This window comes from Micrasema longulum, unplaced genomic scaffold (genome assembly GCF_059751315.1).
Source record: "Micrasema longulum isolate JH-2025_06_02 unplaced genomic scaffold, ASM5975131v1 h1tg001211l, whole genome shotgun sequence".
NCBI classification, from domain to species: Eukaryota; Metazoa; Arthropoda; class Insecta; order Trichoptera; family Brachycentridae; genus Micrasema; species Micrasema longulum.
Window position 1 is genome coordinate 812,407 of NW_028278398.1, and position 12,808 is coordinate 825,214.

At 33.5% G+C, this 12,808-nt stretch overlaps 1 protein-coding gene across 4 annotated transcripts in view; it reads right to left on the minus strand.

Moving 5' to 3' along the window:
* Positions 1-12,808, minus strand: part of Mgat4a (alpha-1,3-mannosyl-glycoprotein 4-beta-N-acetylglucosaminyltransferase a) — a 327,777-nt gene that overhangs the window by 298,402 nt on the left and 16,567 nt on the right. For all 4 annotated transcript variants that reach the window (XR_015823722.1, XM_088234174.1, XM_088234173.1 and 1 more), the window contains one exon: positions 4,632-4,753. Coding sequence is in view for 3 of the 4 variants with exons in the window: in XM_088234173.1 (XP_088090299.1) it covers positions 4,632-4,753 (122 nt within the window). In the remaining variant the exon portion in view is untranslated. The remainder of the gene's footprint in view (positions 1-4,631; positions 4,754-12,808) is intronic.

Here is a 12,808-nt window from a genome sequence, read left to right on the forward strand (position 1 = left end):
TTTTTCTTCATTTACATAGGTATATTGTTTCCGATCTGTTGTATGATTTCATAAATTTATATTCTTGACATTTTATTTGACAATTTATATTCTTGACAGTTATTTATTAACTAATGTTATAATTATAAAAAAATACACACATTTTCTACATTCGTATGATTTCGAATATTCGATCTTTTGAAAACATTTTTAAAAAGGTAAAAACAGCTAATCTCATGTAATAATCAAAATTTAATTTTAAAAAATAATTAAATGAAGAGTATCTTTATTTTTTTAAAGAAAGACACGAATACCCAAAATAGGAACAGTGAAAATCAAGGTGGAATATGTTTTGGGTAAAGAAATTAGATCGAGAGCTAGATTTTAGTGTGAAACCTTGAACAAGCAGTTTGTTTACTATTAGCAATAGTGGCAAGAGATTTCGCAATCTCTTATTTCTGTGACATCAATATTCCAAACATGTAAAAATATCAGTTACCCTGCCATTTAATTTTAAGCGATGGATGCCATTGATATATTAATACACATAGACATGCCCGGAGCCTTCAAAAATTACGACACTTAACTCATGCCCAGACGCTCAGTCATGCCCAACGCGTATTTAGTCGTTCTTTGACCGATAGCCAAGCGTGAAGATCATAATCGAAACCAAAACGCCTACTTGTATCATGAAAGCGTTTAAAAACATTCAAAATAGGATTGTGTAACTTTTCATCAGAAAATATTTGTTCATGAGTGATTAACAAATCTTAAACCGATTAATATTTCAATGTAAATACATTTTTTGTAAACGTCAAACTACGCCTAGCGGCGCAATTGCGAAGCTCTTCTTAGTTACAAAATCGCACTGATAGGAATACGTTTTTAAAATATAATAAACGTGAGTTCATATTATTTTTTCATTACCTAAAATCCAATGAAAATATATAAATATTTGGGATCCACCAAAAACGAATGTTGATTGTTAACGTTAAAATACAAACTTTTTAATGTACCAAAAATGAGTATTCTCCGATTGTTGGTAGCATATGCATGATAGTTGAATGCAGCCCTGGTATAAATAAACAAAATTAAGTACTTTTTCGTGTCACTGCTTTTTACAATATTTTACTCTGCAGGGCGTTTCTATGTATTATATGTCAATGGATGAATGCTAAATGTCGTAGCCGCTACACTCGTTTTATTCAGTTGACTATAAAACCTAATGATGCGGAGACTGGGTGCATTTAGACTCCCGACGTACTGACTTAACGTAAGTATTTTCTTAATGCACCGATTTGTGTGAAACTACGATGCAACAACAAAGGGAACTAATTTCATTTGAATCGGAGGATAAAAATAATTAGACGATCTGAATACCCAAAAGTGCTCGGGTGATCACGAAGCTTAGCCAAACTACCAGGATCCAGGATCTGGATTAGCCTGAACGGCCGGGCAACTCGACACGAAACACGGTCTGGCAAACTGACTAAGAAGCCCCGACCCGCCCCCGCCTAGCTACATATAAACGAGTACGCATAGTAATGATGTAATAACTTATATTTACATAAAAGTTATTAATTAAAAATACTCGGAACACTTCCACTTATTTGTTTGACCAATTAGCGCTTTCGATAGGCTTCTGTTGTGACTTATAGTAATCAGTTTGTTAGTTCATAATATTATTGCATACATGTGCTAATATTGGCAAAATGAAATCACTTCAAAGAAGTTATTTTATGCATCGACACCGTCCCGGACATTTCTATTTAGAAAACCGTTCGAGGGAAAATATTATTCACTCTAAAATGATAACCGCGACAAGAAAACATAACACTTGTCCATTGTTCGAGGTGCTTATTATTCTTGCGACAATAAAACATCGTTAAACAAATTCGAAATAGTCAATAATGGAAACCGTCTGTAAATTTTTTAAACGTAATACTTTTTTTATTATAATATTTACTCAGTTCTACGGTAAAAAATAATCATAGTCTAATGTACTCGTAGTATTTATAACAGAGTATTTAATAAATTGAGTTTTTCTACTGATATTTTTTTATAGAACTGCAGTTCAATTATACTTTATGTCATAAAGTAGATGCTTACATAAATAATGAACGACTTACTGAAATTGAACATGTTAAATACTTAGGACTAACAATAGACAGACAATTAACATGGACAATTCATATCAACAATTTAATTAGCAAAGTGGCGACATTATCGAGTCTTTTTTTAAAAATCAAAAACTTTGTTCCAAAAACGGAAAAAATTCTAATGTATGAAGCCTATGTAAAAACTAAAATATGTTATACGCAACTATTATGGGGAGCAGGATATCAAAATGACATAAACAGACTACAAAGACAACAAAATAAAATATTAAAGTTAGTATATGACCTTCCCTATTTAACTGCAACTAGAGAACTTTTTAAACAAACTAAGCAATTAAATATAACTGAACTCTTTCAACTAGAATCATTAAAATTTATCCATAAATTAGCCACTAATGTAATTGTAGACGAAGAACTAAAACTAATAAAAAATTGTAGTCAACATGGACATAATACGAGAATATCAGACAAATACCATATACAACTTTCTAAAACAAGACAAGGACAATCAAGACTAATGAACCAGGGACTGAAATTATACAATAAACTACCAGACAAAACTAAACAAAAGACTCAGACAAACTTTACAAAAGATGTAAAAAATATTATTTTGAACAACAGAGTATAAATGAAAAATGTATATATTATTTTATGTAAAATGAATGTTATAATCCGTAAGGGTTTATAAATAAATTTTCAAATAAAAAAAAATAAATAACAAAAATACGTATTTAGTCGAATTGGACTTTTATTTATAATATTTACCAGACCCGGTTTCGTCTTGACAGACACCGTCAGATTGGTAATTACAATATTTACATTTATTAATTGTATTTATATTATGTATATGTGGCTATAGAACAGGTATTTTTGTACCTTATGAAGCTGCTGTGACTATGTTCTTGTAATTCAACAAGTCAAACTGTTTTTGTCAAATACTTACATCACACTATTATATTTTTGTATTGTAAGTACATTACATGTAGCATTTTTTGACAAAAAACGCCGTATGTCGGCCCTGAAACTAATTTATACGTATTCAAACACTAGTTTTATACTATTGTGTACCTACGCTTTTTGTCCTTATTTATATTTACGTTCTATATATATATGTCGGATTTTTTATTTTATACATGACCTTACATTTATTACGTATAAACTCTTAATTTTTTTTCTTTTTTTTTTCGGCACATCTTCAAACAACTTTATACCTTTATTCATAAAGCAGTTCTGGGACAATGCGGCATTTGCTCAAATTAGTCGGATATCGGAGTAGATATCGAAGATTTCATTATGTGGAATGGAATTTCTTCGTCCGAGGATCAGAAGTTATTTGAAACCCCTTGGCGCGAGATGAAAGAATTCTCCGACTGATTTGTACGGCGGACCAGTTCGCGATCGAATCTATCAGCACGCCATGGAGCTAGATAAAAGGAGGAAAATATCTCAGACGGGATGGTAGATTTGCAATTATTTTACTCCGGGGAAAGTAGGTATCTAATTCAACACGATTTCTGCGGAAAGATAGTAACATATATTATATCAAACCGAGTTTTCAATACCGAAAACATTTGGTGTATTAAAACAGAGTTAGGTCCCATTGCATTCATTTTTTTTTGACCACGGCGTGGGTATGATGTCCCGCGAGTCTACATAGAACACGAGACTTGATAAATGTCTCTTCATTTTTTTAATAATGAAGTCGTATTTTGCTATAACGGGTCAAAATTATATTATTTATTTTAAAACACTACACGAATGTGTTAAATTTTTGTTTTTAAAAAGGTGACTGTTTTAAACACACCATGTCATCTTTCGCTTAATGTAACACGAATTTGAAGCACTGTCTCCGGAGGGATTTTTTATACCAATCATTTAAGCGTTAAACAGAGTATTAAAGAGAACCTCTCACATATTTAGGGATTTATTATGTTCAAGGTTTATTAGGAGGAAACACGGTCTGACTCTTCTTCATACTGAAGTATTGCCGTATTTTCACCCTGGATTATGGCACCAGAGAAGCGATTTTTACACACGATAGATATTTACCATTGGCGTATCTCTGTTGTTTTGTTTTTTTTTAATCAATTATTTCCTATGGGTGTTAGAACCGTTTAAAAATCCGTTAAAGCGCCCAGTTTTACCTGGCGTCTTCAAACGCAGGGTATACTAATATGATAAATAATTTTGGAAAAAGAAAAGGTACCGACACAGACAATTTTATTCTGATACTCTTTCTTAAAAAAAACTAAATCGGTCTTGTTTTGCGGCAAACGGGACAACGAAACCTCGATTTTGGCGATTTAAATTAGGCATAATCGGTGCGCCGTGCAGTTGTCTTTTTCGCACAATATCGAGGTCAACTGCGAGAGAGAGACGGCATAACTCTTTCCAAACACCTATTCATCAAATTTCAATACCACCACACATCCTAAACGTGTTGTCCACATTGTGAGTGCGTGTTGTAGTGAGCGCATGACGTAATATGTAGGCACGTACACGGTACACGGGTGTATTACATTGGAAATAGCTTACCTGAGCCAGATATAAAAACGATGACAGCGAACGGTATGAAGAAGATCAGAGCGAGGATCAGAAGACAGTTGCGCCGGCGCAGGGGTGGCAAAGGTGGTAGGGCCATTCTCCTCCGGAGTGCACTGGAAAATAGAAACAGAATCTAAACATCATTCGTTTATTATAGGTTCACAAGCAATACGCAATAATCATCGAGAGATTATTGTTTAGATATTGCACATTGAAGACGAAGAAGAGTAGAAAAAGGAAATATGTCGCAAATTTTAAAAATTAGTGACCGACGGATGTTTCGGTTTCGGCCAGTTTTGGCCATAAAGGCTGATTCTTACTGAATTACCGTGGATTGGAGATTCTTACTGAATGTTAAAAATAAAATATGAAAAAAGGAATAATTAAAAAAGTATATATATATAAATGGCAAAATGAAGTTTCGCATTATATGTTAAATAAATCGACTATGTTTTATGAATGTATGTATGTGTATGCGCATGGTTATATGTATATATATATGTCTATATAAATTCCCTTTTTTATGTACCAACTTGTAAAAACAATTATACCGCGAATTCATTCATTAGACGTACCTGTAGAAATTATAACGGACTCAGTATTGATGTAGACATTTTTAACTGCACGTTGCATTTGTACAGAAAATTTCTTCATGGGGTCGATTATTTGGGATAGTTGCTGATTGTGCATCTTGAGTGGTTTATACTATGTATATGTGCCGCATGTAATGTATATGTTTGTGTATGTTTTATATGTGCGTTCATGTGTGTGCGTGGATGGCTCGGAGTGTACATTCGGTATTTTTATTTATTTTAATTTATTACCTCCATGGAAAACGCAAATGTCAACAATTATCCTTTTCTCACTTAAAATTCTTGTTTATTTTTTATTTTTTGTCACATTTAATGTTTATATCTTTTTAATTTATGAAAACTTAATTGGTCTTTTTATGTTAAAAAAATTGTTGTTCTTAGTACTTATTTTGTATGACTGTATGTTTTCTAAATAAAATAAATAATAAAATAAAAATGTGTGTATGTATATTTATCAAAATGTGTGTACGAGTAAGTTTATATTTTATTAGTCAGTGCTTTCTATTGACTTGTAAACCATTTCATGAATTAAGTAATTAAAACTTATAATATTCAAACACTGATTTGAGTAATTCGTTTGAAAATGCCCTAACAAGGCGAAACAATTGTCACGAAGTTTTTATTTTTATGTTTGTAAAAATAAAATAAAGTGTTCAGTAGACTCAAATCAGTGTTTGATTTCTAATATTATAAGTTTAAATGTGGAGTTCTACAAAATAAACACCAAATTAATCAATATTAAGTAATTGCCTAGCTTGGAACGGGGTATGTACCCTTGTTAGCTGGGCAATGTAAACAAAAAATTGTAATTATGATAAAATGTATAAATAAATCAATTAAAAATTGTCCGAAACCTACGGTCAGGATGTGTCAGATTACGTTCCGCTTTATTCGAGTGCAACTCGTGGCTCGTGTTTTCTAAGATCTTACATTTTTATATATATATAATACCTTTATGGGTTCAAACTGTCAGTAGGGCCGCAGTGAGTCACATCTTGCTGGAGGATGTGATTCTTTAAAATGCTGCCAACGCCTAGTTGCATTCTACCGGCAACACTACTGACTAGTCCTACTCGTTAGCGTCCACGTCGCGAACCCCGGGCAATGGGATCACACTTATAACGGTGTGATCACAGCAGATAACGAGAGGGTGAAAGGCGAGTTTTTGGCGCCTCAAAACCAAAACCAACCAGCTAAGGGAAGGTAACCCCGACAGAAAATTTACCAGAGCATCAATAAGCAGTCGTCCTGGCTGCGAAATGTAAAATTAGCGCAGGACAGATACATACGCTTTCGCTGAAGTGATCGCCAACGTCGGGGGGACCCGGCAAGGCACTAAAATAAGATGAAGAATGCCTTTATGGCTAATAATATAAAGTTCCTAAAGCGTACATTAAAGACTCGTCACATATTAGTTATAATAGTTATTTATTTATTCATTCAAAATTACAAAATTAAATATTTATGAACTTATTAAGGCTTTTTAGGCTATGCCCGTGTCAAGCCACAATAAATAACAATAAAAATACATAGTACAATTAATTAGATTAAATTATAATAACATAGAATCACAATCTAGAAAAAAAAGGTAAATGTAATAAATAATCAAATTCCAAAGAATACAATGCAAAAAAGATATTCAGGAATAATTTTTAAAATATAAATTTTACAATTTAAGAATCACACATAATCGAATATACAAAATAGTGGTATCATTAAAATCAACAAAATAATAGTATAATATAGTAGTATTAAAAAAAATAATAACACAAAATAAAAGCATGATTTAAATCAACAGAAAAAGAACATATATGTATATAAAAGCATAATTGAAATGATAATTGAGTTATGTTTTCTAGAAATTCACTCAATTGTAGTAAGAAATATAAGGAATAGGAGCAATAAATCATATGCCAAATAACAGTACGTACTAAATTAAATTATACAAAAATACATAATAAGAAAAACATAAAAATTATCAATATATATAAAAAGCAAATAAAAGTAAAAGAGTATGGAAGGAAAGCAGATTTGTAAATTTTTGCTAATTTCGTACTTTAAAAAAATTGACAACCTCGTCCCTATCGATGTGTAGCAACCAATTGCAAACGTAAAACGATGTGTAGCAACCAATTGCATATGATGTATAAAAACAACGAACTATTAAATTAATGCCTTTGATGTAATTGTGTTTTTATTGAACACTTGTTTTAATGAACTGGAAAAGTTTAACAATAAAAACGTCTAAGTTTTGGCGTTTTGAAGCGACATTCAACTTATTTAAATGAATTTCGGTTGCGGCCGAAACTAGAACAGAAGCCGAAATTCGGTTTCGGGTAAAAATCTTGTTTAGGTCATCACTAATAATATTACCCACAATCGGCAAGTGAATATGAAATGAAACGTGGACGTTTTACTTTATTTATGTAAAGCGACATGTTGTATGCAAAAGAAGCGATTTGCGGATGAATGTCACGGGGAAACAGGTAGACATTTGTGTATCTGGGAAGTATGTGTACTAGGGATGGGAGGACCGAGAAAGATATTGAAAGGAGGGTGTGTGCCGGGAACAGAGTGAACGTTGCGCTTAAATCAACCTAGGCAAGTTTGTCGCAAGAGGCAAAATGAGGAATTCACAATGGAATCCTGGTGCCGACCCTTATGCGTGGGAGCGAAGTATGGACTTTGAAAAACAGGGATGAAAGTGGGCTGAATGCTGTTGAAGCGCGATCTCTCAAGCGAATATGCGGTAAAAATATGTGCGACAGATGCACGAATGTCGATATTATTACGTGAGGCCGGAATATGCACTGTCGACAAAATCAAGAAAGGAGCTCCTCGTCAGTCCGGACATGTAGAGCGAAAGGACGGCTAAAAAGATTTACGATGCGAACGTTGATGGGTGCAGAAATAGAGAAAGACATGGCGTGACCAAATCCAACAAATATTTAAAGATGGACAAGTCAAAAGTTGGAATAATCGACGCGTGTGCATGAGAAGATGTATGAATGTAGAGGAAGCGAGATCTTTTTGCAAAAAACAGAATGATATGACGTTCTATCATCTCTGCCCACCCTTACGGGGCAACAGCGTGATGGTTTTTTGTTGTTGTTTTGTTTGTCGACAATACCAGACCCTGTTCCACACTTAATTACGCATATGACACACGCCCGGACACAGAGATAAGTCTCCGGCGGCCTCCGTGGTGTAGTGGTCAAGACGCTTGACTCACGCACGGAAGGTTCCGGGTTCGATTCCCGGTGAGAACACAAAAATTAAAATGTGATTTTTCTCAAGCCTGGGTGCTCTGTGATGTAATTCACCACTGTAATTAGGCCTCCTGGCCTGTTGTGGTGCAAAAAAAAATGTAAAAATGTAAAAAAAAAATATCAATGAGAATAAAAAGCATCATCCGTGGTGTAATAGCTAAGATGCTAGACTCACGCACGAAAGGCTCCAGGCTCGGTTCCCGCCGGGAACGTAAAAATTAAATGATATTTTGTTCAAGCCTGGGTGTTCTGCGCCGTAATTCTGGCGAGTTGTGGTCTAAAAAAAACAAAAATAAAAAGGCGGTAGATGTTTTCGCAAACACACGAACCTTTTTGTTTTTATTCGATTGTTGAGATAACTAGCACTATCGTTAATACAACTCGCTCTATCGACTCAATGCACAGTAACATAAAGCCCGCTTTCGATAGAGACATCCATCAGTACAGTACAGTACTCGATCAAAAATAATATTTATGTTGGATCTGTGAAGTCTACGAAGTTTGGTACTAGATCTTTACTATACATAGGTTTCAAGGAATTTCCTAAATTGCCACAAAAAATTTAAGTACCAATTTCAAAATACAGAAACAGGTCGTGCGAATTGAAAATTTTTTTTTTTCCAAAAGTACTACGAATAAAATAATGTTAGTTGATCCAGAGAATGATCTTGAACACATGATTTTTAATATTTTACCGTGGTTGCTTGTATATGTAATTTTTAATACTTTTGAAATGATTGTTGTGCCCTTTCAAACTTTTTTAGCTTGTATTATGTATATGTTATTTTAATATGCTTTTGATACTTTTTTAACCTGTATTGGGTACATATATTTTGTTTATTTTAAAAACTTTTCATTTTTGTATTTTTTTAAACATTTATGTATTGTATTATGAACAATATTTTGAGTTTGTCCAAATTTTTGTAGAGAAGGACTGGATTCAACTCCCTGGGGAGCTGTTTATATTAACATATTACAACAGAGATGAAGAAAATTCAAGATAAAGTAATATAGAAGTCTAGGCATCTACAGGGCTTATGATCTGTCAATGCCTGGTTTAAGTGGCCACTTTACACACTGTGTAACATTCACCATTCTGCCCATATTTGAACATCTATATTCCTTCAATTGTATTATGTATATATCATTCCGAATTCATTTCCATACCTTGTGTTATGTTTATTTTGTATTTTTTTAAACTTTTTCACACCCTTTTAATTTGTAGTGAATCAAAATTTTTATTCTGCTTTGTAAATAATTTTATAGTTTAAAATATAAAAAAGTCTTTAAATAAATATTGTTATCTGTATGTCCCTAAATGAGTTTTTCTTAAAAACTCCTTGGGAATAGTATATAAAATTTAGACATAGTATGTTTTCAATTTAAATAAAAAAATTAAAACAATATTCCGATTAAATTTTATAAACTCTATTAATAATTAAATGTCGACTAGAAAATTAAATTGCTTGATTAACTCTTTTATCGTGTTGTTTATGCAAAGTTCAAAGTAATGAAGTACAAAGTAGGCAGTTGAGGGGAAATTACATGAGATTGGCATTTTATTTTCACGCGATGCTTTGACAAGACGACAAGAGTGAAGGAATAGGTCGGTCAGATAGTATGTATGGTTTATCTGAATTACTTATACTGTCAATTAACTTACCATTTGTACCCAGACATGTCACAAACAACATGCAAAAATAAGTAAACAAAAAATATGTAACAAATTATAAAAAACGTTGCCTAGTTAGTACGTGAAATAATTCTGTCGGATGAACCTCACCAACATCGATGAAGGTTTCGGCTCTTCAAATTCGCAAAGATCAACACATGGAAGAATGGAAGAAAGACGGAAGTTCAAACATAGGCATAATGGTGTGTAAAGTGGCCACTCAAACCAGCCAATGACAGTTCATAAGCCGTGTAAATACCTAGTCTTGAATAAAACAAAAGAAACCATAACGCCATTTCCCCGTAAGGATAGGATAGAGGATAGAACACCATATTGCCCTGTCTTTGCATACATACCTCGCTTCTTCTACATTCATAAATTTTTTCATGCACACGCGCCGGTTATTTAATTATTTATACATATAAAGAAACATATTACAAAAAAATATACAACGTATCCCTAGCTATATGAGGCCAAGAGCCCTGTGTTGAGTTGTTAAGTTTTTTTTTTTATAATTATCTACATGTCGATCTTAAAGTATTCCTTGGATTTAGTCGCGCCATGTCTTTCTCGGTCTTCCTCGATTTCTGCATCAACATTCGCATCGTAAATCGTTCTTTCGTGCTTTTCGTTCTTTCGTGCCAACGCAGAACTTCTTCCTTGATTCTTACATAATGTACGGATCTCGACATATGTTCACCTATCGTACATAGTTTTACCACACATTCGGCCGAGAGATCGCATTCATTCATTCATTCATTCGACAGCATTCAGCCTACTATCATCATTGTTCTTCTTATTCCGTATTTTGCTCCCATACATCGGGAGAGGCAGCAGGACTATACTGTGAACTGCATATTTCGCCTCCTGCGACAAACACTCTCCATCTCTGTTGTAATGTGTGAATAAATTATACATTTATTCATCAGTCACGAATAAGCAGCCAAAGAAATTGGTCATAAGCATTGAACGATTGATCGTTTCATGTTTTATTATTACAGCAGTAATTGTCTTGTAAGGTTGTGCTCGGACGGATTAATGCAGTTCTGTGTCTGTGCTGCTCTCTGGTCAAAATTCCGAAAAAGGAAATCAAAAGAAAAAAATCCGCCTCGTAGTGCAGTGGTTGGCGCATGCGCCTATCATTCTCGAGGTCCCGGGTTCGATTCCTGGTAAGGCCGAAATGAAGTATTTCCCGAGTTCATCTTTTGGTGACTTGTATGAAGGGCGTCGGAGTTGAGTAATTTCATATAATCTAAATTGGTGTCGTTAAATTTATTAAAAAAACACCATAGATGAAAGAGATTTTGGTAACTGAATGTAATACAGTTTATGCTTCCATTCGTGTTTGCAATATGGCCGTGAGGAAGAATGGGAATATAAGCCCTACTTGTAATTTGCCAAACTTACAGTTCCAGGGTCAATAAAAGCAGTAGGGTCAAATTCAATTAATATTGCGATTTATAAAATTGAAATTTTAAAAGAGCAACTCGTTTACTGACAAAAAATATATTTTAACAATGAGAAAAACCGATAGGAATACCCACGGATTTTAAAACGACTTTCGGGTATATGGAGGGACTGCTTTCACTAAAGTATTTCACTATCTTTTGACTGATGGCTGAAGCGTAAGACTGATCACCCTACCTTCCTGTAACAGGTGATCAAGAATATGATACGCTGCATTTTATTTAACAATGCAGTGCCCTTTGGGTTTGATGCGTAATTGTTTTAAACCTTTTGTACGAGAAGTGTTGTCCGCCTAGTGGTCAAGTGGTTGGCGCGTTTGCCTATCATGTGAGAGGTTGGTTTTCTTTTATTTGAAAAATCCAGTGGCACCTAAGCACCTACATCATCAATGTGAAATATATTTTTATGATATTATTTTTTGTTTTACTTACTTTGTGGAATAACATTTATAATATATTATAAATAAAACACTTTTATACGAGTTTAATATTATTTATAACATAATAAATAATCCTGTGTTTATTTGATTATCTTATAGAAAACGATAAATAAGTTTCTGTTTTTGCTGACAAAGCCGGTTTAGTGGGTTTCATTATTTTTCCTTTTATATATATTTTTTCTGTTCATGTTTATCTTCTTAAATAAGTGCCAGATCTAAGCGTCATCTTCGCTCAAAAGTTGTCTTTTGTCAGACGCTTAAACTGCATAGCCAATAAATCCTTAAAAATGCTAGGCTATATTTTGCGAGTGACGAAGGATTTTTAAAATATTGCAACTTTGAAATGTATGTGCACATTGTACACAGCTCTGTTTAGGAATACAACTCAACTATATAGACTCCGTATTATAGTTTAATACAGTTCAGAATATATTTTAAAGATATGTTTACTTTAAACTCGGAATCAGATATGAATTTACTAACCATGACTTTCTATTAAATACTTTAAACTTGTTAAAATTCACTGAAAAAAAAAATACATTTGCTGAATTAACTCCAAGGTACTGGGCTCCGATTACAGTGGGAAGTGAAAATTTACAAAAACAAACAAACCATCACGCCGTTTCTCCGTAAGGGTAGGCAGAGAGGATAGAACGCCACAGCACTCTATCTTTGCATACAGATCTCGCTTCCTCTACATTCATACATCTTCTCATGCACGCGCGCCG